General features: G+C 37.8%; 1 protein-coding gene across 1 annotated transcript; it reads right to left on the bottom strand.

The window, feature by feature from the left end:
• Positions 1-738: 738 nt before the first annotated feature.
• Positions 739-25084, bottom strand: LOC137006310 (mucin-2-like). Its single transcript, XM_067366943.1, has 8 exons — positions 25063-25084; positions 21822-21912; positions 21439-21722; positions 14868-14984; positions 2410-9271; positions 2169-2331; positions 1954-2091; positions 739-870 (listed from the first exon to the last, which is right to left on the bottom strand). Exons 1-8 carry the CDS (start codon positions 25082-25084, stop codon positions 739-741), a joined length of 7809 nt encoding a protein of 2602 aa, XP_067223044.1.
• Between the last annotated feature and the right edge of the window lie 1859 nt (positions 25085-26943).

Genomic DNA, 26943 nt, shown 5'->3' on the forward strand with positions numbered 1-26943 from the left:
AACCAACTTCTCTCCCTTCACTATCTTGCAATATGATCATTTAAACTTAGTTGTTTGTCACACCTCTGAGGAGTCTTGGCCAATCAGACATTGTCCTGTTTCAAGAGGGCCTTCCTCTGCCCCCAATAAAACATAAGTGTCACATCCTGGTCTGTCTCTGCTTTAGCAGATTGCCATTTTAACCTAATTGCTGTTAAATGGGATACAATACATTTTAAACAGATTTCATTCAAGTCAGGATATAGGAAAGGGGGAAAGAATCAAATTAAGTCCAAATAAGGCATACTTTCAATCATTCAGTCAAGAGTTAACACATTTAAATGAATTGTGAGTGTTTCTAAAGCCTAACTGTTTACAGGTAGTACTTGTGGACACATAATGCAAAATGTATGTAGTTAAAAGATGTTTGATAAGTCCGTTAAAATTGTTGGAACAATTTTGAAGCAGATTTATTTGTTCAACAGTCTCTTTGGCTCTCCTGTGAAGTAAGGAAACAAAAGGGGTCTGGATTGTCTCTCTGTCTTCTTGGGTGACCCTTTGGTATGTCGCTTCTGCTATCAGGAAGCATGTGTCGTAAAAGTAATCAGCCTGGCTTTATCTGCAGACGGTTCGGAGCCGGAACCTCAATTCTGAATTAGAATTATGTTTTGAAAGAATCATCTAAATGATTCATTTGTCTGGTTCGTCCACAGTTCTTACAACTAACAGGGCAAACTAGATTTTAAACTTTAAAATACTCTACCGTAACAGGAAATGCATGAACAGAGCGACGGACAGAAAAAACATGGAGATGCCGCAGCCGATAGAAGTGATGAAGCTCAATGAATCCACATACTGTGCTGTGATGTTTGCATTTGCATCTGGAGCAGACTGAGAGATCAGAGAAACACAACAGAAACAACCCTTTTAAAACTGATTCTTGTTTATTAGCAAGAATCAGATCTTTCAGTTTTAAATGCATTTTATTTGTATGACTTTAGTCATCTTTTACAAGGTCACTAGCTAAAAGACTCTGATATTGATTTCATGGGGTCTTTAAATGAAACTCTGAGAAGCTTCTCACCATCAGCACTGCAAAGAATGTCAGATGTGAACACGAGCACTTTATGGTATTAATGTTGATTTTTTCTGTCTCACAGCCGGACGTCGTCCATGTAAGATTTCCTTTGATGAAAAGAGAGTGACGAACGAAATTAATTATATAAAATTGATGGGAACTGATCAATACAGCCATAAATGAATTTACCTTTTCCATCCCAAGAACTGCAGGACGCCTCACCGACCTGTAAGAACATGTTTGATTTTTATTTTGTTTTCACAGTGTCTGATTATTATAACAAAATAAGATTCACAACAAAACCTTCATTACCAGATCTTTCTGTGTAAAGAACATTTCTATATTGTTGGTAAGGTTGGTGATATTGGCTCTCATCGTTATTCCATAAACCTCATTGTTCAAAACAGTGTATTTTTTAGTTTCATCCTAAATAAAATATAGAGCAAATCAAATAAAAATGTGTGAATACAATAGATAAAAAAAAAACTAAATTAAAAGAAAAGTTCACTCAAAAATGTCTCTCATGCTGTTATACTTTTTAAAAACTCTTTTCAAGCAACAATTCATAATTGACCCAACGTAAAGACCCCCTCCCCCCACTCCTGACTACTTTGTCGGACAAAATGGCGGATTCGGCGTTCTGATTGGTTAGATTGGTGAAGGGTCAATTGCAAAGAGGATTAAAACACCTTAGAAGCATCATAATAATAGTGAATATGACAGTGTACTTATGTCCAGCTCTTCTGAGATCAAGACATTTGTGCCATTATATTTGCATTTCACTTAATGTAATAATAACACAATTGTAATTTTTTGAGTGAACTCTCTAGTAAACATTCCTTAAAATGTTAAAACATGGAATTTTATTTTTATTTTTATTTTATTTTTTTGAGTACCTTTCCCATGTTTTTGAACCGTAGAACTCCAAGTAACGCCCTGCCATTGTTTTCCCGTCTTGATTTATTAAAGGCCTCACTGGGAATCTTTACAGACCAGGGAATGTCTGTCTTCAGGTCACTTTGACAGTCAACAACCTATGAAAAAAAAAAAAAAAGAATTAGCATAATAAATGAGAAATCATACAATCCTTTTATTGTTTCTCAAGTCTTACGTCTATCCTGTTTGGATCTGAAGAGTAGCACATGTCTCTGGTCTCTGTGTTATTGGCTTGTGCGTGAAGAAGACCAATAACATCCCCTTTGATGATCTGTGTGTTGCTTGTATTGTTTTTTCCCATCTGCTCCATTAGAGACTCCAGTTTGTCTAAGATGTCTCTGCAAAATTGATTTCATCACTTTGTATTCAGTAATGGAGTTTTAATTTTAAAAGTCACTTGTGAACCACACACTTACGATGCTTTTGATGGATCTGTTATCTCAGATGGTGTGAAACTTGCAGTTGGATTGTTAGTTGTCACAGTTGGTTCGAAACTGGTAGTTGGATTGTTAGTTGTCTCAGATGGTTTGAAACTGGTAGTTGGATCGTTAGTTGTCTCAGATGGTTTTAAGTTCATACTTGGATTGTTAGTTGTCTCAGGTGGTTCGAAACTGTTAGTTTGATTGTTAGTTGTCTCAGATGGTTTGAAACTGTTAGTTTGATTGTTAGTTGTCTCAGATGGTTTGAAACTGGTAGTTGGATTGTTAGTTGTCTCAGATGGTTTTAAGTTCATACTTGGATTGTTAGTTGTCTCAGGTGGTTCGAAACTGTTAGTTTGATTGTTAGTTGTCTCAGATGGTTTGAAACTGTTAGTTTGATTGTTAGTTGTCTCAGATGGTTCGAAACTGTTAGTTTGATTGTTAGTTGTCTCAGATGGTTTGAAACTGGTAGTTGGATTGTTAGTTGTCTCAGATGGTTTGAAACTGGTAGTTGGATTGTTAGTTGTCTCAGATGGTTTTAAGTTCATACTTGGATTGTTAGTTGTCTCAGGTGGTTCGAAACTGTTAGTTTGATTGTTAGTTGTCTCAGATGGTTTGAAACTGGTAGTTGGATTGTTAGTTGTCTCAGATGGTTTTAAGTTCATACTTGGATTGTTAGTTGTCTCAGGTGGTTCGAAACTGTTAGTTTGATTGTTAGTTGTCTCAGATGGTTTGAAACTGGTAGTTGGATTGTTAGTTGTCTCAGTTGGTTCGAAACTGGTAGTTGGATCGTTAGTTGTCTCAGATGGTTTTAAGTTCATACTTGGATTGTTAGTTGTCTCAGGTGGTTCGAAACTGTTAGTTTGATTGTTAGTTGTCTCAGATGGTTTGAAACTGGTAGTTGGATTGTTAGTTGTCTCAGATGGTTTTAAGTTCATACTTGGATTGTTAGTTGTCTCAGGTGGTTCGAAACTGTTAGTTTGATTGTTAGTTGTCTCAGATGGTTTGAAACTGGTAGTTGGATTGTTAGTTGTCTCAGTTGGTTCGAAACTGGTAGTTGGATCGTTAGTTGTCTCAGATGGTTTTAAGTTCATACTTGGATTGTTAGTTGTCTCAGGTGGTTCGAAACTGTTAGTTTGATTGTTAGTTGTCTCAGATGGTTTGAAACTGGTAGTTGGATTGTTAGTTGTCTCAGATGGTTTTAAGTTCATACTTGGATTGTTAGTTGTCTCAGGTGGTTCGAAACTGTTAGTTTGATTGTTAGTTGTCTCAGATGGTTTGAAACTGGTAGTTGGATTGTTAGTTGTCTCAGATGGTTTTAAGTTCATACTTGGATTGTTAGTTGTCTCAGGTGGTTCGAAACTGTTAGTTTGATTGTTAGTTGTCTCAGATGGTTTGAAACTGGTAGTTGGATTGTTAGTTGTCTCAGTTGGTTCGAAACTGGTAGTTGGATCGTTATTTTTCTCAGATGGTTTTAAGTTCATACTTGGATTGTTAGTTGTCTCAGATGGTTTGAAACTGGTAGTTTGATTGTTAGTTGTCTCAGATGGTTTGAAACTGGTAGTTTGATTGTTAGTTGTCTCAGGTGGTTCGAAACTGTTAGTTTGATTGTTAGTTGTCTCAGGTGGTTCGAAACTGTTAGTTTGATTGTTAGTTGTCTCAGATGGTTTGAAACTGGTAGTTGGATCGTTAGTTGTCTCAGATGGTTTTAAGTTCATACTTGGATTGTTAGTTGTCTCAGGTGGTTCGAAACTGTTAGTTTGATTGTTAGTTGTCTCAGGTGGTTCGAAACTGTTAGTTTGATTGTTAGTTGTCTCAGATGGTTTGAAACTGGTAGTTGGATCGTTAGTTGTCTCAGATGGTTTTAAGTTCATACTTGGATTGTTAGTTGTCTCAGGTGGTTCGAAACTGTTAGTTTGATTGTTAGTTGTCTCAGATGGTTTTAAGTTCATACTTGGATTGTTAGTTGTCTCAGTTGGTTCGAAACTGGTAGTTGGATCGTTAGTTGTCTCAGATGGTGTGAAACTGGTAGTTGGATTGTTAGTTGTCTCAGATGGTTTTAAGTTCATACTTGGATTGTTAGTTGTCTCAGGTGGTTCGAAACTGTTAGTTTGATTGTTAGTTGTCTCAGATGGTTTGAAACTGGTAGTTGGATTGTTAGTTGTCTCAGATGGTTTTAAGTTCATACTTGGATTGTTAGTTGTCTCAGGTGGTTCGAAACTGTTAGTTTGATTGTTAGTTGTCTCAGATGGTTTGAAACTGGTAGTTGGATTGTTAGTTGTCTCAGTTGGTTCGAAACTGGTAGTTGGATCGTTAGTTGTCTCAGATGGTTTTAAGTTCATACTTGGATTGTTAGTTGTCTCAGGTGGTTCGAAACTGTTAGTTTGATTGTTAGTTGTCTCAGATGGTTTGAAACTGGTAGTTGGATTGTTAGTTGTCTCAGATGGTTTTAAGTTCATACTTGGATTGTTAGTTGTCTCAGGTGGTTCGAAACTGTTAGTTTGATTGTTAGTTGTCTCAGATGGTTTGAAACTGGTAGTTGGATTGTTAGTTGTCTCAGTTGGTTCGAAACTGGTAGTTGGATCGTTAGTTGTCTCAGATGGTTTTAAGTTCATACTTGGATTGTTAGTTGTCTCAGGTGGTTCGAAACTGTTAGTTTGATTGTTAGTTGTCTCAGATGGTTTGAAACTGGTAGTTGGATTGTTAGTTGTCTCAGATGGTTTTAAGTTCATACTTGGATTGTTAGTTGTCTCAGGTGGTTCGAAACTGTTAGTTTGATTGTTAGTTGTCTCAGATGGTTTGAAACTGGTAGTTGGATTGTTAGTTGTCTCAGATGGTTTTAAGTTCATACTTGGATTGTTAGTTGTCTCAGGTGGTTCGAAACTGTTAGTTTGATTGTTAGTTGTCTCAGATGGTTTGAAACTGGTAGTTGGATTGTTAGTTGTCTCAGTTGGTTCGAAACTGGTAGTTGGATCGTTAGTTGTCTCAGATGGTTTTAAGTTCATACTTGGATTGTTAGTTGTCTCAGGTGGTTCGAAACTGTTAGTTTGATTGTTAGTTGTCTCAGATGGTTTGAAACTGGTAGTTGGATTGTTAGTTGTCTCAGATGGTTTTAAGTTCATACTTGGATTGTTAGTTGTCTCAGGTGGTTCGAAACTGTTAGTTTGATTGTTAGTTGTCTCAGATGGTTTGAAACTGGTAGTTGGATTGTTAGTTGTCTCAGATGGTTTTAAGTTCATACTTGGATTGTTAGTTGTCTCAGGTGGTTCGAAACTGTTAGTTTGATTGTTAGTTGTCTCAGATGGTTTGAAACTGGTAGTTGGATTGTTAGTTGTCTCAGTTGGTTCGAAACTGGTAGTTGGATCGTTATTTTTCTCAGATGGTTTTAAGTTCATACTTGGATTGTTAGTTGTCTCAGATGGTTTGAAACTGGTAGTTTGATTGTTAGTTGTCTCAGATGGTTTGAAACTGGTAGTTTGATTGTTAGTTGTCTCAGATGGTTCGAAACTGGCAGTTGGTTTGTTAGTCATCAAAGATGGTTTGAAACTGGTAGCTGGATTGTTAGTTGTCTCAGATGGTGTGAAACGTGTAGTTGGATTGTTAATCGTCTCAGATGGTGTGAAACTTGTAGTTAGATTGTTAGTTTCCTCAGATGGTTTGAAACTGGTAGTTGGATTGTTAGTTGTCTCAGTTGGTTCGAAACTGGTAGTTTGATTGTTAGTTGTCTCAGATGGTTCGAAACTGGTAGTTTGATTGTTAGTTGTCTCAGATGGTTCGAAACTGGTAGTTGGATTGTTAGTTGTCACAGTTGGTTCGAAACTGGTAGTTTGATTGTTAGTTGTCTCAGATGGTTTGAAACTGGTAGTTGGATTGTTAGTTGTCTCAGATGGTTTGAAACTGATAGTTGGATTTTTAGTTGTCACAGTTGGTTCAAAACTGGTAGTTTGATTGTTAGTTGTTTCAGATGGTTTGAAACTGGTAGTTGGATTGTTAGTTGTCACAGTTGGTTCAAAACTGGTAGTTTGATTGTTAGTTGTTTCAGATGGTTTGAAACTGGTAGTTGGATTGTTAGTTGTCTCAGATGGTTTGAAACTGGTAGTTGGATTGTTAGTTGTCACAGTTGGTTCAAAACTGGTAGTTTGATTGTTAGTTGTTTCAGATGGTTTGAAACTGGTAGTTGGATTGTTAGTTGTCACAGTTGGTTCAAAACTGGTAGTTTGATTGTTAGTTGTTTCAGATGGTTTGAAACTGGTAGTTGGATTGTTAGTTGTCACAGTTGGTTCAAAACTGGTAGTTTGATTGTTAGTTGTTTCAGATGGTTTGAAACTGGTAGTTGGATTGTTAGTTGTCACACTTGGTTCGAAACTGGTAGTTGGATTGTTAGTTGTCTCAGATGGTGTGAAACTGGTAGTTTGATTGTAAGTTGTTTCAGATGGTTTGAAAGTGGTAGCTGGATTGATAGTTGTTTCAGTTGGTTCGATGCTGGTGGCTGGATTGTTAGTTGTCTCAGTTGGTTTGAAACTACTAGTTGGATTATTAGTTGTCTCAGTTGGTTCAAAACTGGTAGTTGGATTGTTAGTTGTCTCAGATGGTGTGAAACTGGTAGTTTGATTGTTAGTTGTCACAGATGGTTTGAAACTGGTAGCTGGATTGATAGTTGTCTCAGATGGTTTGAAATGGCTAGTTGGATTGTTAGTTGTCTCAGATGGTTCGAAAATGGTAGTTGGATTGTTAGTTGTCACAGATAGTTTGAAGCTCGTACTTGGATTGTTAGTTGTCTCAGTTTGTTCAAAACTGGTAGTTGGATTGTTAGTTTTCTCATTTGTTTCGAAACTGGTAGTTGGATTCTTAGTTGTCTCAGATGGTTCGAAACTGGCAGTTAGATTGTTAGTTGTCTCAGTTGGTGTGAAACTTGTAGTTGGATTTTTATTTGCCTCAGATCCTTTGAAACTAGTTGTTGGTTTGTTAGTCATCAAAGATGGTTTGAAACTGGTAGCTGGATTGTTAGTTGTCTCAGATGGTGTGAAACTTGTACTTGACTCAGTTTGTTCGAAGCTGCTAGTTGGATTGTTAGTTGTCTCAGATGGTTCGAAGCTGGTAGCTGGATTGTTAGTTGTCCCAGTTGGTTTGAAACTAGTAGTTGGATTGTTAGTTGTCTCAGTTGGTTCAAAACTGGTAGTTTGATTGTTAGATGTCTCAGTTGGTTCGAAACTGGTAGTTGGATTGTTTGTTGTCTCAGATGGTGTGAAACTGGTAGTTTGATTGTTAGTTGTCACAGATGGTTTGAAACTTGTAGTTGGATTTTTATTTGCCTCAGATCCTTTGAAATTAGTTGTTGGTTTGTTAGTCATCAAAGATGGTGTGAAACTTGTAGTTGGATTGATAGCTTCCTCAGATGGTTTGAAACTAGTTGTTAGATTGTTAGTCATCACAGATGGTTTGAAACTGGTAGTTGGATTGTTAGTTGTTTCAGTTGGTTCGAAGCTGGTAGCTGGATTGTTAGTTGTCTCAGTTGGTTTGAAACTAGTAGTTTGATTGTTTGTTGTCTCAGATGCTTCGAAACTGGTAGTTGGATTGTTAGTTGTTTCAGTTGGTTTGAAGCTCGTACTTAGATTGTCAGTTGTCTCAGTTGGTTCAAAACTGGTAGTTGGATTGTTAGATGTCTCAGTTGGTTCGAAGCTGGTAGCTGGATTGTTAGTTGTCTCAGTTGGTTTGAAACTAGTAGTTGGATTGTTAGTTGTCTCAGTTGGTTCAAAACTGGTAGTTGGATTGTTAGTTGTCTCAGATGGCTTGAAGCTCGTACTTAGATTGTCAGTTGTCTCAGTTGGTTCAAAACTGGTAGTTGGATTGTTTGTTGTCTCAGATGGTGTGAAACTGGTAGTTTGATTGTAAGTTGTCACAGATGGTTTGAAACTGGTAGCTGGATTGATAGCTGACTCAGTTTGTTCGAAGCTGCTAGTTGGATTGTTAGTTGTCTCAGATGGTTCGAAAATGGTAGTTGGATAGTTAGTTGTCATAGATAGTTTGAAGCTCGTACTTGGATTGTTAGTTGTCTCAGTTGGTTCGAAACGGGTAGTTGGATTCTTAGTTGTCTCAGATGGTTCGAAACTGGCAGTTGGATTGTTAGTTGTCTCAGTTGGTGTGAAACTTGTAGTTGGATTTTTATTTGCCTCAAATCCTTTGAAACTAGTTGTTGGTTTGTTAGTCATCAAAGATGGTTTGAAACTGGTAGCTGGATTGTTAGTTGTCTCAGATGGTGTGAAACTTGTAGTTAGATTGTTAGTTTCCTCAGATGGTTTGAAACTAGTTGTTAGATTTTTAGTCATCACAGATGGTTTGAAACTGATAGTTGGATTGTTAGTTGTCTCAGATGGTTCGATGCTGGTAGTTGGATTGTTAGTTGTCTCAGTTGGTTTGAAACTAGTAGTTGGATTGTTAGTTGTCTCAGTTGGTTCAAAACTGGTAGTTTGATTGTTTGTTGTCTCAGATGCTTCGAAACTGATAGTTGGATTGTTAGTTGTTTCAGTTGGTTCGAAGCTGGTAGCTGGATTGTTAGTTGTCTCAGTTGGTTTGAAACTAGTAGTTGGATTGTTAGTTGTTTCAGATGGTTCGAAGCTGGTAGCTGGATTATTAGTTGTCTCAGTTGGTTTGAAACTAGTAGTTGGATTGTTAGTTGTCTCAGTTGGTTCGAAACTGGTAGTTGGATTGTTTGTTGTCTCAGTTGTTTCGAAACTGGTAGTTGTAATGTTAGTGATGGTGTTTGACAGTGGTGTGACAGTGGTTGATCTTTCATCAACACAGATGACACACATCCATGCATTCCCATTAAAATGCAGAACGTATTTGCTTCCTACATTCCCTTTAAGACAAGGAAATAAATAAGACATGGGTTTTAGTAATATATCTTTGTAACTGAGTCTCAAAGTTTAAGGTGATCTAATATATTGTTGTTAATTTATAAACCTATAAATGTATTGTAATTTCAGCATGCATGTTCATCTTCTTTCACAAATCTATTATTGACATACTCCACTCATGTATGAATAATGAGTCCTACAATAAAGATGACAACTGAGAAGTATAAGCAGATTGTGTTCACCTGTCTATTTATTTAGTCAAGAAATAACAATAAAGAATGTGAGATTATCAGTGTGCATTAAGCGAGAACATGCAGGAGCAAAGTCATTGTAAGCAAGAGCTGGAGAACATGTAGAATTAAAATAGTTGTAATGTTGTGTTAAGTTTGCTGGGTGTGAAACAGGCAACTGAAACAACTGATAAAATTTGAGACAGACTTACATTTGCATATATCTTCATCATATGTAGTGTTTGTACATATCTTTCCAGGATCAACAGAAGGGATTTTCAGACAACCTCAAGAGAACATGACAACACACAATTCAATATTAATATCAAATCATACAGCTAATTTTAAGTTAATTTTAACGTAAGAACTGTGTGACCTTGTGTAGCGAGATAAATATTACAAATAAATAATAGTTCAAGATAAATCCTAGATCGCAATACTAGACTATGAACTGCAATTGATGAAAAGACTCCATAAGTAATCCAGGCATGGAGGGTGTTTTATCGGGATAGGGAGGGTACTACAAATAGTAATTGGATGGTGCTAGAAAATAGAAAACGAACAAAAAATTCCAGCTTTGAGTACAAAGTACAGACAGTGAGAGAGAAAACAGTATAACCAGAAGAAAAAAAGAGGGGTTTAAAGTACTGTAACATTTTACTTTTGTATCAGTGAGGGTAATAAACTGCTTAAAATGACCAAAGCACTGGTAAGAAATGATAGGAAAGACAAAAAGGACAAGCAATCATTTATCAGTTTACATAATATAAATGATTATATTATGATTTTAATTGGGTGGAGGAAATTCAGCCATTAACAACTGTAATCTGCGCAGACTTGTATTCTGTTTTAACAAGTTTAAGTGGCATGTCTACATCTAGATAAAATATACTGTATGAGATTCTACAAAGTGTATTTAAAATTGACCAGTGTGGATTAACCGTATTGTTCTCATGGATTAACCGTATCGTTCTCAAGACACTAAAACACACAAAGGTGAGTAAAGATTGAGTAAAGCTGAAATTAAGATGTGTAGAATTAAGTCTTCTAGACTAAATGTGAGCAGGCATGTATTCATCTCACTTGTACAAAAACAGATTCAGTATTCCTCAAAAATGAACAAAAACAGTTACACTTTATTTTGATGCTTTCATGATCCCCTTTATACATTCTGTTGACTATAAGTAATGTTGCACCTATATGCCAACTAACTCTCATTAGAGTATTAGTAGAATTTTAGGGTTAGGGTTTAGTATTATAAGTTGACATTGTAAACCATGGACGTGATTAAAATGCATTAGGCATCATAAAATCCTTTCTTTTCTTTCCCCTTTTGTTCAAACTAAGTCACCAGCTCCAAAGAGTTGTGAAACCAGTTCTCTTCAAAGGCCATTATCACTTCAGCTCCCATGAAGGACCTTAGCAGAGACAGTGTCTGGAGCTCTTTGCAAGCATCAAGGACAGAAGGTGATTCCCTCTCCCCCGTCATCAGACAGTGCCAGCCATTTGCCCAAAAACTAGAGACATTGGAAAAAGGACATCGACTCCATTTTCACCCACAACCAAACTGTCACAACTTTATGTAGTATTTCTCCCTGTGTTTTATGTGTCCTTATGTTATATTAGCCTGCTTATGATTCTTTAGTTATGTTAAAGTAACTTCAAATTCTGATATCCAAGTGTATATGTCACTGCTTTAAAGGGTTAGTTCACCCAAAAATAAAAATTCTGTCATTTATTACTCACCCTCATGCCGTTCCACACCCTTAAGACCTTTGTTCATCTAAAGAACACAAATTATATTTTTGATCAAATCCTGCTGTGCAGCCAAAATAATGTACCAGTTATCACTGTAAAGCTGCTTTGACACAATCTACAGTACATTGTAAAAAGCGCTATGTAAATAAAGGTGACTTGACTTGACTTGACTCAGTGAGGCCTCCACTGACAGCAGGCAAAACACTTTCAGATGCCCAGAAAGGTACTAAAGAAATATTTTAAAAAATTCATGTGACTTCAGTGGTTCAAGCTATAAAGCGTTGAGAATACATTTTGTGCGCCAAAAAAACTACTTTATTCAACAATATCTAGTGATAGGCGATTTCAAAACACTGCTTCATGAAGTTTCGAAGCTTAACAAATCTTTTGTTTTGATCAGTGGTTCGGAGCATGTATCAAACTCCCAAAGCTTTTCTAAAATCACGTGACTTTATCACTTCGAACCACTGATTTGAAACAAAAGATTCGTAAAGCTTCATGAAGCAGTGTTTTGAAATCGCTCATCACTAGATATTGTTGAATAAAGTCGTTATTTTGGGGGTTTCTTGGCACATAAAAAGTATTCTCTTCACTTCATAACATCAAGGTTGAACCACTGTAGTCACATAAACTATTTTAAATATGTCTTTAGTACAGTGGTCTCAAACTGCCAGCCCGCGGGCCATTTACGGCCCGCCCTTCCCCTCTATCCAGCCCGCAACTCAGCTCAAAAATAAAACATAAAACTGGCCCGCTAAATTATTATTATTTTTTATTCTCTAGTACCTATCTGATATGCAAAGAAAAAGTTGTCGTTCTATGGGGCATTCACGTATCGCGTCAAATTAGCGTCTGCGCCGCATTCTCCTTCTTTCCAATGCGCTTTCCCTCCAGTGGCGTCTGTCGTTGCTATGCAACCATGAGCCGCGCTCTCAACCGCGTCGCTTCTATTATGAGCGCGCTTGCCGAAATTACAGTAAAAGCACTCGACTTTAAGTCACGAGCGTCGATTTAAACCACTGAAACGCGTCCAATGCTACCATGTCAAGAAACAGAAGAGTGTACAAATGTATTCAAGGATTGTATTTGTTCTGTACAGTGTAGTTCAGTGCAAGATTTTAATGTTATTTAAGCTAACATAAAGTAAGGGAAAATACTTCCACTAAATGTTAAAAACTAATAATGTATCTAACAATGAGAGATTTTTATTTTTTGGCTAAATAAAGTTGATATATATAGCTCCAGTTTTTTTGTTTATTTCTGACCCCTCAAGTTTCTGACGCCAAAAGTGTTGCTGGTTTTGTTCCTAAATTACTTTTTTTTTTATTCCATGCACCTTGTTGGATGTGAGAAGTTGCACCAATTAATTATTGCAATTAATAGTGTTATATTAGTAGTATTATAGCCTATTAGAAGGCATATATTAGTAATATTACATCAATAATAGTATTATATAATTATATTACACTCTGTAACAATGAGAGAGACACTGCTGTTTACATTTAGTATGGTAAATAAAATATTTATAGTATAGGTATAAAAATATTTTAGTAGGCCTAATGAAATTTAGAGTAAATGAGAAATAATGCAAAGGAAAGAAAAATTTCTGAAATGTTGCGCTTTCTTGCACTTGAATGTTAATATGGCCCTCCTATGAGGTGTCAATCACAGAAACGGCCCCCCGCCAATTTGAGTTTGAGACCCCTGCTTTAGTAGCTTTCTGGGCATCTGAAAGTGTTAATTATCCTGCTGTCAATGCAGGCCTCACTGAGCCATCAGATTTCATCAAAAATATATTTATTTGTGTTCTGAAGATGAACGAAGGTCTTATGGGTGTGGAACAACATGAAGGTGAGTAAAAAATTACAGAATTTAAATTTCTGGGTGAACTAACCCTTTAATGCCTTCATGCCTTTCTTGGTATCAAAAGAATCCTCTCTTCATTTCATAATTAATGGTGCATAGTATGCTATGATCAAATGCATCATAATATTTTTACCATGCTTTTGTGTAAAACTGCACAAATTCTCCAGACCAACATAGACATGCAAATAGGGTGACAAGATTGAACAAAGACTTTCTCCTGGTCATCTTTGATTGCTCACCTCACCGAAATTGGTGTGAACTGATAGGCATTTAAGAGTCCTTAGATCAGGTACATCTTTGCTCAATCTCTTTTGAGACACCATCGTTTCCTGTCTCCTTCTGGCAACTAAGTTAACTTCGATGGATTTAACATGGACGACCCAAAAGAACCCAAACGAACGCTTCAGCGCACTCCTGACAAGAATCTACCGCATCTGGACTTATTCAGCAACCAAAGTCAATGCAAGCACATGTTTGCAGCCTTTCTAAGTTATTGTGCCCCTTCTTTGATGTTTCTCATAGGTTGTGGTTAACTAATTGTAATCTTGCCATTCTCTTCTCTCTTTCTCTCTCTTTCTTTACAAACAGTGAAATGCAAACTCAGAATGTTATGCAAACCTCCCAAAATTAAACATTAAATAACACAAATATACTTTCCCTCGGTTTTACAAAAAAGGGCTAAGCCTAGTTTTAGATAAAAATGCATGTTTGAGATGTTTTAACTAAACGCAACTTACAGTGACATATCTTATTCAGTGTCATTGTTATCTCAGGATTTTTTTTTCTAAAGCACATTTTTAAAACCTACTGAAATGTGCATATTGAATTACGATTTAATCTATGCCCTGTCTGTTCATTTTTTAACTACTGTCTTTGCTGCTGGCATTTAGTGATATAATTCAACCATACCAATAATCAAAAATACTTTAGATAAGCATTCATGTTTTGTTTTTATTGCTGAAGTAAGTGTGTTATCTTTTCTTATCCTGCATTTGTTTGAAATGTTTGTTTGAGTTGTGCCCTCTACTGTACATATATGAATTTGCATTTCTTTCAGCCTGCGAGGCTTATTTATTTTACTTTTGGTTTGAAAGAGCCTTTACATTTGCCAAAAGTAAAACTTTTTTTGTTATTAAAAGACAAACAAGCAAGCCCAGCAAAAGTAACACAAAAGTAACATAACGTAAAAGTACAGAAGTAACTAAGAAACAATTAGTTACTTTTTAAGGGAATAACACAATATTATAACGCATTACTTTTAAAAGTAACTTTCCCCAACACTGTAGTTACTTAGTTACTATAGTATAGCAGCTAATGTCTCTCTCGCACATTCAAAGAAAATGGCTTACTTCTGCTATTCTGAACAGTTGTGGGGCACCAATGACTTCCACTGTATTTTTTTCCCTATAATTTGGAAGTCAGTGGTGCCCCACAACTGTTTGGTTACCCATATTCTTCAAAATATCTTATATTGTGTTCAGCAAAAGAAAGAAATTCATACAGGTTTGGAGGTAAGTAAATGATGGCAGAAGTTTAATTTTTGGGTGAAATATTCTACAAGTTTTAGTGTTTTAGGATCTGTTTTTTGTTTTCATTGCCAACAGTGATGACAGCAGTGATCAATCATAGTGAAACACTAATTTTTTGGACTGTATATTTGTTCATATGTGAAAAAGAACAACCCAAACACACACAAAAAACCTCAAAACCTTCAACACTTCATCTGTTGTAGGGCAACACGTACCTGCCGCTGGTGTAGAAGTAACATCTAGTAATAACCACAGCTTTATGTCTGCAAACGTCTCATCTATGCTGACTTCACATTGCCCCTCATTGGTTGTATTGTTGCATTTGCACTGTCCTAAAACCAGAGACAACACTCTAAATTTGTTGCAAAAATACTTTTTAAGACCATTGAACTCAATAATGGTTTATAAATAAAAATATTATTTTTTATTTACATTTTACATTTTCAAATCAACATACTTATCTGGTGTGAAGCACAACAGACGATCATCAGCCACAGCCAATTCTGCTTTTGCCGAGACATAATCCCCAAAAAATCCTGACTGAGGCACAAGTGTTGAATTTTCTTTTTAATAGATATTGGTAGTAAATTTTAAGAGCATTTTCTTATTACATTCTTGAAATGAAATGTCCACAGTCCAAGAAGAGAGAGAGAGTTTCATCCGTTTACATGTGAAGCTTTACGGTTATGATTCACCGCTCAGAGACACTGGAACAATGACATACTGTTCATTTGCATACATGAAAATCATGATTATTTTGTGCTTTAACTGTGAATTTCACTGTTCATTTACATTCAGGTCCAGTTTATCAAGTCAAATATTTTACAGAGAACTATATAAATATAGCAAATAAATTATTATATTATAGTTTATTATATAGTCTTTATTAGACAATATTTATATTATTTTGCTTAATATAGATTCATATTCTTATACAGAAAATGCCAGGTTTTACCTGTTTCCTGTACCTGTAACAATAAAATACAATATTTATTTACATTAAATGGCACTTGTGCCAATATCTTGTCTAACGGATGACATTCACATATTTGACAAAAGTGAATACATGTTTTTGGTCCACTGGAAGTCCATCATGATTAACGAATTTTATTTACACATTTTATTAGCTTCATTATAATCACATAAAAGGCTCTCATTGATGTAACACATTGCACATCCTGATATTGCGGAGTTAGATGTGTTCCTGGGTCAACATATTTTGTTGATCCTGGAACAACATTCTAGTCTGAAAATTTAGTCTTAACCCTATTCCTACCCCCAAACCTAATCCCACCCATAAGTTATCCCAAAAATCAGAGGGAAATGATAGATTAATAACACTGATGTAGAAGCACCAATTCATGATTTTAAGCCTAAACTTGACATAATCTGTAAACTCAGCAATATCAGGTTATGCTAACACATTAAACCACATTAAATAATGCAGAAGTGATTAGCTGATTTAGACACCATGTTTTCATGTCTTGAATTTTAATAACCAAATATGTTCCACATTCATGTGGCATGATCAAGCAAATATCTGAATCCGCAGGCGTGTCAAATTAGTTTCATTCTGAAGATGCAAATTTGTTTTCTAAAAGAGGTTCAGTATAGTTTGTGTCTGTCTGTCATCCATACGCTCAAACATACAGGACAGCAGGATGATTATATCACTCAATAAATCTAACATCACTAATATTCAGCACAATTCAGTCCTCTCACAATAACAGACGGTTTCGGTAACGATCATCACAGATATTTGTCTTTTATTTTGAGTGATTTCAGTAAAGTTTTAAAAATAATTTAATGTACATACATAATTTTAATAATTTCTCACTCATTCATTATTTTGATGAAAAATACACAGTTTACCCTTAAACAATGACTATACAAATCAGTTTAAGAAATATCTTTTTTTTTCCTTTTTTTTTTATTATGCAAACAAGGGATGTGCCATTATTTACATGTGATAAATATAAAACAACAGAGGCAAACAAATGTGTCCCGAATCATGTGGATGTGGATGGAGGTGTATAGTTGTGGTTGGTTTCAGGTCAGCAGATTCATGACTGTTGGAAGGGAATGAGAGATGACCGAGAGGGGTGTCTAGTTTGTTGTTTTGGATGGAAGTAGACAGGTTTTCCATGGAGATGTAGTCTATAAGTACGTTTTTACAAGATGCAATATGTATGGCTTTCCAGTTCATGAGGACAGTTTTCTTGGCGATAGTTAGTGCCACAAGGAGTTATTGACTGTTTATGTTGTTTAAATTGATTATGGATATGTCACCTAATAGGCTATACAGAGGTAGGGAGACACTGGGATGTGACATCCCACAAGTACAGTTAGTACTGATGTTTTTTCAGAATTTTTTAATTGGGGTGCAATGCCAAATGACGTGAACATGTGTCTAGGTTATTTTGTTTACAGTGTGATAAAGTTTCTTAAGTAAATCCCATTTTAAACTATTTCCATCCAGTTAGGTGAGATCTATTAAGTACCTTATACTATATGCAAGTTGGCATTTGGATATTTTTTCAGATTTGTGTCCAGAAATCGGCATCGGGAGCAATGGATAAGTCTGATTCACATTTAGCATTTGGTAAGCTTAATGTGTTATCTGCTTTTGATATTATTCTGTGTATTTTGGAGAGTATTTTTTTGAGGAAATTATGTTAATTAGCTCTGTGGTTGAAGGGGAGAGGTTCTAGATTAGTAGTTCGAATGTCGGTTTTTGATTGGATAGATTATTTGATATGTGGGTATTCCAAAAAACATTTACTCCTGATGCCATGTTTCTGGATCAAGTAGGAAAATGAGGCCTAGTCATTATTATGAAAGATGTGTTGAAGTTGTGTGATGCTCTTCTCTGCCCTTGTGCAGAAGTTAATCAGCTTTTTATTCACTGTAAAATCTGGGTTATTGCAAATTTAGATGGTGCAAGAGGGGTGTTTGTGATTTGATGAGATTTCCACCTTGCTGTCGGAGCTGCTACTGTTGTTGATGTTTTTTGGTAGTCTAACTGTAGAAGAGTAGTGAATCTGAAATATGAATGTCCTTCCAAAATGTTTGTTAAACATCTAACCATATGTTTTCTGATGGGTTAGAATGAGTCCATTTCTATATATTTTGAAGCTGATTGGCCAGAAAGTTGTGGTAGAAATGTGTTTTTTGGTTTCTGTAGGGTAGTCAGTTTAATTCTTGTGGTCTTATTTTTCTAGTAGAATTTAGTAATGGTCGGGTCTAGTGATTTAAACCAGGTGAAGGTGGGTTGTATTGGAATATTGAGAATAAAGAGTTTAGTTTAGGCAGTATTGTTATTTTGATGACTGATCTTCTACACAAAATGGATAGTGGTAAGTTCATCCAGCATCTGTTGTTTTGAGTAATGGGGTAAAGTTAAGTCCAAACAGCTCTGACAGCCTGAGGAAAACATTGCTAAATGCCTAAAGATGTGATGTGATTGGTGCGTAGAGGGATAGGTGGTGTATGGGATTTAACATCCAAGCTGTTGGAGTGTAATGAAAGAATAGAAGAGTGTTCATGTTAGCTGGCAGTTTTGATTTTTGTTTTGTTTCACTTATGAATCGAGTGGTGATAAAATGGACCAGAGGTGTTTGCAGAACTCAGCAGGGAAACCATCAGGACCTGGTGCTTTATTGTTCAGTATGAGTTTAAGGCAGAGATGCAAACTCGAGTCTGCGACTTGGACTCGAGTCGCACTTAAGTCGCCAAAATAAATGACTTGCGTCTTGACTTGGACTCATGAACTACTAACTCAAGGCTTGACTTGGACTCGTGAACAAATACCTGAGACTTGACTCGAGGCTTGACTTGGACTTGAAGACAGTCCAAGGTGTTGTACAGCTACAGAGGCACTGGTCCTTTTCAAGAAGTACATGTCCTTTTCATTTTTTAAATTTATTTTTGCCCAAGTATTTGATTATGCATATAATATCCAGATTTACCATCTTAAATTGTATTTGGATTGAACAAACATAACCCTGTCCGTCCAACTCATTTCCACAGATCGGTTTAAGTTGCAGTGTGTTATTATATCGCATTATCACATACAAGACATAGGTTTTGTTACCACCAGCACTCACTGGCAGACTACATTTTCCAGCATTGCTTGAGATCTACAAACTACGGCAACTCATATAGCTCAAAATACACAGAGGCTTGTGAACATCTCTGGTTTGAGGGCAGTGAAAAGTTCATGTTGTCTTATGGCTGGGGTTAATGTCCTTATCACAATATAATTATCCATCAATGTATAATTTGTCCATTGCAATGGTTGCCTTTTTTCCTTCATTTATCGTCTGTTTTCCGATTGGGAAAAGCTGCTTTTGATTTTCAAAAATGTCCTTTGTGTACAAGTATGTTTTTCGGGAATATTGAGTTTGTATAAATGCCATCTGGCATACATTGTTTATTAAGGAAAATTTAATTTATGACAATCTGTTACATATGTGTTAAAAAGAGTAGAGCATCAGCGCCCCCTCCTGGCTGAGGGTGGTTGTGTCTGTGAATTTGTTGATTGTTGGAGCTATGCCTAACAATCTTCTCTTTAACCATGGCTTCATTGAGTCTTTAGTAATTTACCTTTCTGCTTCTTCAAAATCCCAAGTGGTGGCTCGGCTACAACACTGTTCATGGGGCTGCAGAATCTGTTGTAGTGTACGTCAGTATATTCCTCAAGGTGATGCAGGTTATAAAACATTATAGTCCAGTTTTGAAATGGGAGAAAGTCCCAAAAAAGGAGAGTTTTAAACACACTTTATTTAAATCTTTAAAAAGTCAGCAGAACAACAAATCATATTATCCAAAAAAGAAAAGAAAAATGAGGTGCAGGAGACCAAAGCTTATTGCAACATGGTAGTAAAAATCAAAACTGTGCAAATAGCTTCATTAAAACACCATTTATGCAAAAATCTTTCTAAATCATTCATCATTTTATAAAACTTGAAATCAAACATAACCCTTACTTTCACAATTTTTTTTAAAACAAAAACCACATGTTGTCCTTCAATACCCTCTATTTTGTTTTTCCTGGTTATGTGAACAGCACATTTGGCTTGCCCAATTAAAAAATTAAATAAATTACTTTTTATTCTTTGTGCCACGCTATACTTGGGGCCAAGAATAGAAAATCTTAGAAGAAAAAAGTCTCCCCAAAATTCACAAAAAGAACATCAAGAAAACAAAACAAATCATACAGTCTTGAACATTCTAAAAAACAGTGAAAAATTGTCTCCCTCATTTTACAAAAAGGACAATTACATGTCCTGGAGATTAACAAAGGTCTTACGTGTGAGGGTGAGTAACAAATGACATTATTTTAATTTCATGTTCTGCTATGAGCTTTCCTTTTCCCCTCTTTGTGATTCCTGTCCATTGTATCATTTGCTGTACAATTAAAATCCCCTCCAATAAACATTAACTCTTCCTCTTTACAGTTTGGCAAAATATTGCTTAATTTATCAAAAAATAAACCCTTTCAGAACCATCATCAGGAGCATACACAAAACCATTTTTTTCAATCTTTGAAGCTAGACTGATTCAAATTCATCATTCAATAAATTTCTGGACAATTTCCTTCAACCTAAAGACTTCTTGTTCAGTGAAAGCTCCAGCCTCTTTCATTAAAGCCCTGGTTGAATTGATAAACAACTCACGATCTGTAAAGTAATCCTCTACATTCACACCTTTCATGCCTTTCATTGTCTGAAGAAACCTTTTGATTGTGATGTGTAAGCGCTGCAGACAGATCTGATGACTCACAATCACTGTCCACAGCAGACTCTTCAACATTACTCAACTCTGAGTCCACTTCCCTCGCATTACCAACAACTATTCCAGTAGCTTTTTTACTAGACCTTTTATCTTTTCCTTTGCCCTTAGTTTTCCTTTTTAAGTACACTTTGATCTTCTGTCATGGCAACATCCAAAGCATCTTCCAATTTGGCCTGCTCACTGACCTCAAAACAACACCTTCATTCGATTGTGGCCACACTCTCATTTTTATTGTTTCCACAATCGCAAATTCCATCTTTATCAAAACAAGATACTTTATCACTCATTTGTGCTTGAACTGTATTGCTAAGTGCTTCATCTGCATTGTGATTCTGATCTGCACTCTTCTCAGGGCACATAAGCTTTCTGTGTCTTGACAGTTCCCTTTCAATCACTTTGTGTTTAATAAAAAGTGGGGCATTTGACAATATTACTCTTTTCGCTGGTTGTACTAAAGCGCACCATAGAGCTCACTCCAACACACACTCCACGCTCCGTCCACTTACTCACAGCTTGCACTCGAGAAAGAGAGAGAGAGAGAAGAAAAACAGATAAGTGAATCTTGATCATAGAGTTATTTACAGTCTAGAAGCCAGTAGCCGCCATCTTGGATCACGTACCGGATCTTGTTAGGTCTCGCATTACGCAGCCATCAATCATCACTTACAGCTCATCTCAGCCGAGAAAAAAACAAACTATGAGACAACAACATCTTAAAACTCAATTATAAATATTTTCCACAGCATCAATTCTGGATTGAACAATGGTTGTGGTGGAGCCGGAACTTTCTGGATCATCAGAGAAAACTCCCGCAACATCATTGTGAATATGGTAGTAATACAGGAAAAGGAAAAACCCTGAAAAACATATTTCAGCTAATTCATATACATTTCACATATAATTAAAGTCATTTGTATAATCTTTTAAATATAAACAAAAACCATAACTAAAAGTTTGCATCGCACACAATCATCCATGATTGTTTCTCACCCTGAAACGAGTTCAACACGGTGAAGATGTAATATGAGGGAATGAGCATCGCTCCATAACTGAAGAACGCCACAGCCCACGTCAGGCCGAAGAGCAGGAACAAACTCAACACCATCATGAGCTGCTTTCTGAACGTCTTTCTCTTGTCATCAGGCGCTCTTATGTGTCGGGCTTGGACAATCTTAGTGACGATCATGATGAAGATTCCTGTCGTGAAGATGAAGACAAAGGTGTAGTAGCCAATGTTCACTATGTAGTGAATTAAAGGATCTGTAATCCAACACCTATAATTAGAAGAAAACAGACAATGTTGACATGATGAAACTTTAAAGCTTCATTAAAGAGGCCATATTATTCATGCATTTGCGATCAGAGCAACTTACATTCTTGTGTTTTTTCCAGACGTTGTGTTTATAATCACTGTTTTATATCCTCCTACAGAAACAACAGCTATGACTATAGGAGCCGGAAATGCTGAAAACACATGAGACCAGGGTTAATATAGTTCACCTAAACAAAAAATCATAAAAAAAAATTTACTGTAAATTAGGGCTGTCAAACGATTAATCGCATACAACATACAATTTTGAGTTTGCCTAATTTATGTGTGAGTACTGTGTGTAATTATTATGTATATATAAAAACACACAAATTAATGTATATATTTAAAAGAAATATGTTATTTATGCACAAAATATTTTTAACTGAACATGACTATAAAAAAAAAACTTATTTTGTTTCAACTAGTGACCCAGGCAACAAGTAACTAAAACTAAAATAAAAATTAATGAACTATATAGACAGAAAAGAAAATCTAAAAACTATAAAGAATTAAAATGAAAACTTAAAATATAAAAATAAAATTGATCCAATACATTAATAAAAACTAGAATAAAATTTTAAATAATACTGATGGAGATCTGAGTTTTCAGATGCTTTTAAAGGAACAGCTCAAGAAAAGGACAAAAAGACCATAAAAGATAAAATATGACGCAATATATTTTCTTTTTCAGGTGAACTCGAGTTTACAGTCTGACTTACTGGTCTTTGCTAGTCTAAGGTGTCCCCAGAATGTGTCTGTGAAGTTTCAGCTCAAAATACCCCATAGATTTTTTTTGATAAATTTTTAAAAAATGTTTAATTAAATTTTAATTTAATTAATTTTAGGGCATCATTAACTATGCACTGATTCAGGCAGCGGCCCCTTTAAATCGCGTGCTCCCTGCCCCCCCCCCCCCCCCCCCCCCCCCGGCTATAATACAGTGCATTTACAAAGTTCACACAGCTAATATAACCCTCAAATGGATCTTTACAAGATGTTCGTCATGTATGCTGCATGCATGCTTCGAATTATGTGAGTAAAGTTTTTATTTTGATGTTTACGTTTGATTCTGAATGAGTTTGAGGCTGTGCTTCATGGCTAAAGCTAACATTACACACTGTAGGAGAGATTTATAAAGAATGAAGATAATGTTAAATAAAAATAAAAAAAACAATAAAAATTAAAATAGCGACGGCTCTTGTCTCCATGAATACAGTAAGAAACGATGGTAACTTTAACCACATTTAACAGTACATTAGCAACATGCTAACAAAACATTTAGAAAGACAATTTACAAATATCACTAGAAATATCATGTAATCATGGATCATATCAGTTATTATTGCTCCATCTGCCATTTTTCGCTATTGTTTTTGCTTGCTTACCTAGTCTGATGATTCAGCTGTGCACAGATCCAGACGTTAATACTGGCTGCCCTTGTGTAATGCCTTGAACATGGGCTGGCATATGCAAATATCGGGGGCGTACATATTAATGATCCCGACAGTTACGTCGGTGTTATGTTGAGATTCGCCTGTTTTTCGGAGGTCTTTTAAACAAATGAGATTTACACAAGAAGGAGGAAACAATGGAGTTTGAGACTCACTGTATGTCACTGAACTCTTGTTATTCAACTATGCCAAGGTAAATTAAATTTTTGATTCTAGGGCACCTTTAAAGTATCACTATAAAAGGTGTTCCCTTTCAGTTAGTCACGTTCGACGTACGTCAGTAGTGACCGACGAATTGGGATATCGCTTAGAGAGCCCTATCAGCTTCGTGTAAACTAAAACAAGCCAATGGAATTGGCGTGCGATATTTGCATAATGCGCACCGCCCCCGTCAGGTGTATATAAATAGGAAGCAGATGCAATCGCACTCTGTCTTTCGCTGAGGAGCCATACAGTGGTGTCCTGTTTAAGAAGACTCCTTTCTTCGTGAAGAGAAACTAAACTGCCTCAGAAGAGGATTCTCAGCAAGCCGTGTGCTGGTAGTTACGGCGCTTCAGCGAGGTCGCAAGCTTCCGAGGATCCGAGCTATAGCTCTCAACTGCTGTTTTCACAGCACACGCCTAGAGTGAAGAGTGTGTGTTGCGATTTGGGCCGGTTCCTCGGTGTGCCCAAGGAGTGGTGTACCTGGCACATCGCGTCACTCCCTGTGTGCTTCAGCACGAGCGAGTTGACTGTTTGCCCTTCTAAAAGAGCTTACAGACGAACCCTGACAGTATGTCATTTCGTCTGTGCGTTACTGGGTGCGGTCGTTCCCTGGTCCCTGCTGATGGGCACAATCGCTGCATCTCGTGTTTGGGCGTTCAGCACGCTGAAGCAGCTTTTGTGGATGGTTCATGTTCCCATTGCGGGCACATGACTATCGCGGTGCTGAGGTCGAGACTCTCCTTCCTGAAGTCTCAGGAAGCGGTGGTCCCCTCCCCTATGTCCCGTTCGACCGTTTTTTCCGGCCCGGGCCGGAATGACGGTTCGGCGGTGTATAGGAAGGGTGACCTGAGGATTACGGTCAGGGCTTCCCCGCAACCCATCGTGCCACCATTGGTTTCCGCTGGGCCCTCTACGGACTGTCCAGCCGTTACCTTTGGTGCGCCGGCGGCGGATCAGATGTCGATCTCTGCAACGGAAGGCGAGCCAGAGTCCTCGGGAGAGGAAGATCCGGACGCGCTGCCGCCCTCCGGGACGGTAGCGTTGCCTGAGTCGGATCCCGAGCTGGCGTCTGTGCTCTCCCGGGCCGCCTTGTGCGTCGGGCTCGAGTGGAACCCTCCACCCTGTCCCGGCCCATCTCGGTTGGACGATTGGTACTTGGGGGGGGGGGGGTCGCGCTGGTCAAACCCAGCGTCCCGCCCCAATGCCATTCTTCCCGGAAGTGCATGATGAGGTGACCAGGTCTTGGCAAACACCGTATAGTGTTCGTGCCAGGCCTGGCCCCGCGTCCGCCTTCACCTCCCTGGACGGCGGGGTAGCCAGGGGATACGCGAGGATCCCGCCAGTCGAGCGGTCTGTTGCGATGCAGTTGTGTCCAACGGCCACTGGCTGGCGTGGTGAGCCGCGTCTCCCGTCCCGGGCCTGTAAATTCTCAGCCGGTCTGACTGAGAAGGCTTACAGTGCCTGTGGGCAGGCTGCCTCCGCCCTGCACGCGATGGCCCTTTTGCAGGTTTACCAGGCAAAGGCGCTGTCGGAGATGCCCCAGGAAGGTCCTGACCAACAGCTGCTGGGGGAGCTGCGCGCTGCCACCGACCTTGCCCTCCGGGCAACGAAGGTGACAGCACGCGCTGTTGGTCATGCGATGTCTACCCTGGTAGTCCAGCAACGCCATCTCTGGCTGACCCTGGCGGACATGCGGGATACCGACAAACAGCGGTTCCTAAATTCCCCAACACAAGACGCACCATTTTTTAAATATACAGTTGAAACACAATACCATTGCAACACAAAGAGCCACATGCCGGGAAGCAAGAACAAGATCTGCTGTATGTCCTCCATTGTTGTTTACTGTCACTTTCTTCTTTGCGTGAGAATAACATCGAACGTTGCTTTACAGCATACACCACACCTATCAAGTAAGGATACTGTTGAAGGTGGAAACGCAAGCCGGATCAGGGTTTACCATCCCGAATCGCACTGTACTGAAACGAGCCATTAGAGCGTGCCTGTGAAAATTCCATGCCACAGAAAAGACCGGAGAAAAATAGCGGCGGGCTCTCCAAATCACCAGCCACGAATAAGCCGGTTTGGGAAAGCCAGACAAAATACATCTTTACTGAAGGGGTCAGTGTGGGAGAGATCGTGATGTGGTCAAGAAAGAAGATCATGCCCAATACTTCAAAGGATAAATGGAGCACAGATCAGCTAGTATGACCACCGGACTCAGACTCCAGTGATGATTTGAATCAGCCTGCTGTGGAAGCTGAGGGGCAGCAGTTATACGGACAAGGACTGTGGACTGTTTGTATTAAAAGGTGCAAACAGTGAGTATGTATGTATGTGAGTATGTAAAAATGTAAAACCATACATGGTAATGATCCGATGTAATGGTGTTGAGTTAAAGATGGAGGTTGATACAGAAGCAGCCATGACTATCATTTCAGAGACTTTTTACAGAAAGGGGTTCAAAAAAATGTAACCTTTGTTAGCATTGTGATGTAACCTTGAGGACCTATTGCTCAAGGGCAATTTCAGGTTACAGTGACATATAAGGAACAATCAGAAAAACTGGTCTTACTGGTGTCTAAGGGTAAGGGAAAAAGCCTCATGGAAAGAAACTGGATTCAGCGCTTACCGCTAGACTGGTCGAGAGTGAATTATGTGGTTGATCCAGTAAGTGTCCTGAGAAAATCTTGAGAAATGCTTAAAGGTGTTTAATCCTGACCAAGGAGTAATTCCAGGGGTATGCAGGTAATTCAGGTATACCAGCAAGTAGAATTAGATCCGCAATCTAAGCCATACTTGACGATTAACTTTGGAATTGTATCAGATAAATTGCTATGGTGTGTCTAGTTCACCAGCAATTTCAGGATCAGGAATGAGTGCATCCAGTACCAGGAAAGGTCGAGGCTATTGAAAAAGCCCCGGCACCTAAAAATCTGACTGAGCTCAGAGCTTTTTTAGCACTGCTTTCATACTATGGCATATTCAAGGAGAACTTGTGAACCGTATTAAACCCATGACTGAATTATTACACAAGGACCAGTGGCCAAAGGCCTGTCAACAGTCGTTTGAAGAAGCTAGAAAGCTGTTGATGTCATCAAGTGTGTTAACACATTTCGACCCCCAACTTCCCATATGTGTGATGCATCTGCATTGAGTAGGGGTGAACTATTCCCAAACTGAAAAGGAAGCCTTAGGTATAATTTTTGGGGTGCAGAAGTTTAGATACTGTTTGTATGGTAGGAAATTTCTGGTCATCACCGATCAACAGCCTTTAGTTAAGATTTAGGGGCTGAAAATTTGACTGCCTACTTTAGCTGGCGCTGAGTTGCGGAGGTGGGCATTACTTTTATCAGCTTACCAATATGATATCAGATACAAGTCGTCTGCGGAACACGCAAATGCTGATGGCCTTTCACGATTATCTTTGGGCGTGACATGACCTACAGAGTTCAAGGTCTCGTGTATTAAGGCGATTCTGATTAAAAAGACATCAAATTAGAAACTGACAAAGACGAAGTTCTAATG

Source organism: Chanodichthys erythropterus, chromosome 18 (assembly GCF_024489055.1).
Source record: "Chanodichthys erythropterus isolate Z2021 chromosome 18, ASM2448905v1, whole genome shotgun sequence".
Lineage (NCBI taxonomy): Eukaryota > Metazoa > Chordata > Actinopteri > Cypriniformes > Xenocyprididae > Chanodichthys > Chanodichthys erythropterus.

Coding starts and splice junctions, on each gene's coding strand:
- LOC137006310 (XM_067366943.1), bottom strand. CDS start 25,084: ATGGCGTTGCTGGACTACCAGG. Junction 21,723..21,821: donor TCTGGAAAAAACACAAGAAT/GTAAGTTGCTCT, acceptor TTCTAATTATAG/GTGTTGGATTACAGATCCTT. Junction 871..1,953: donor GGTTCAAAAACATGGGAAAG/GTACTCAAAAAA, acceptor CTGATCTCTCAG/TCTGCTCCAGATGCAAATGC.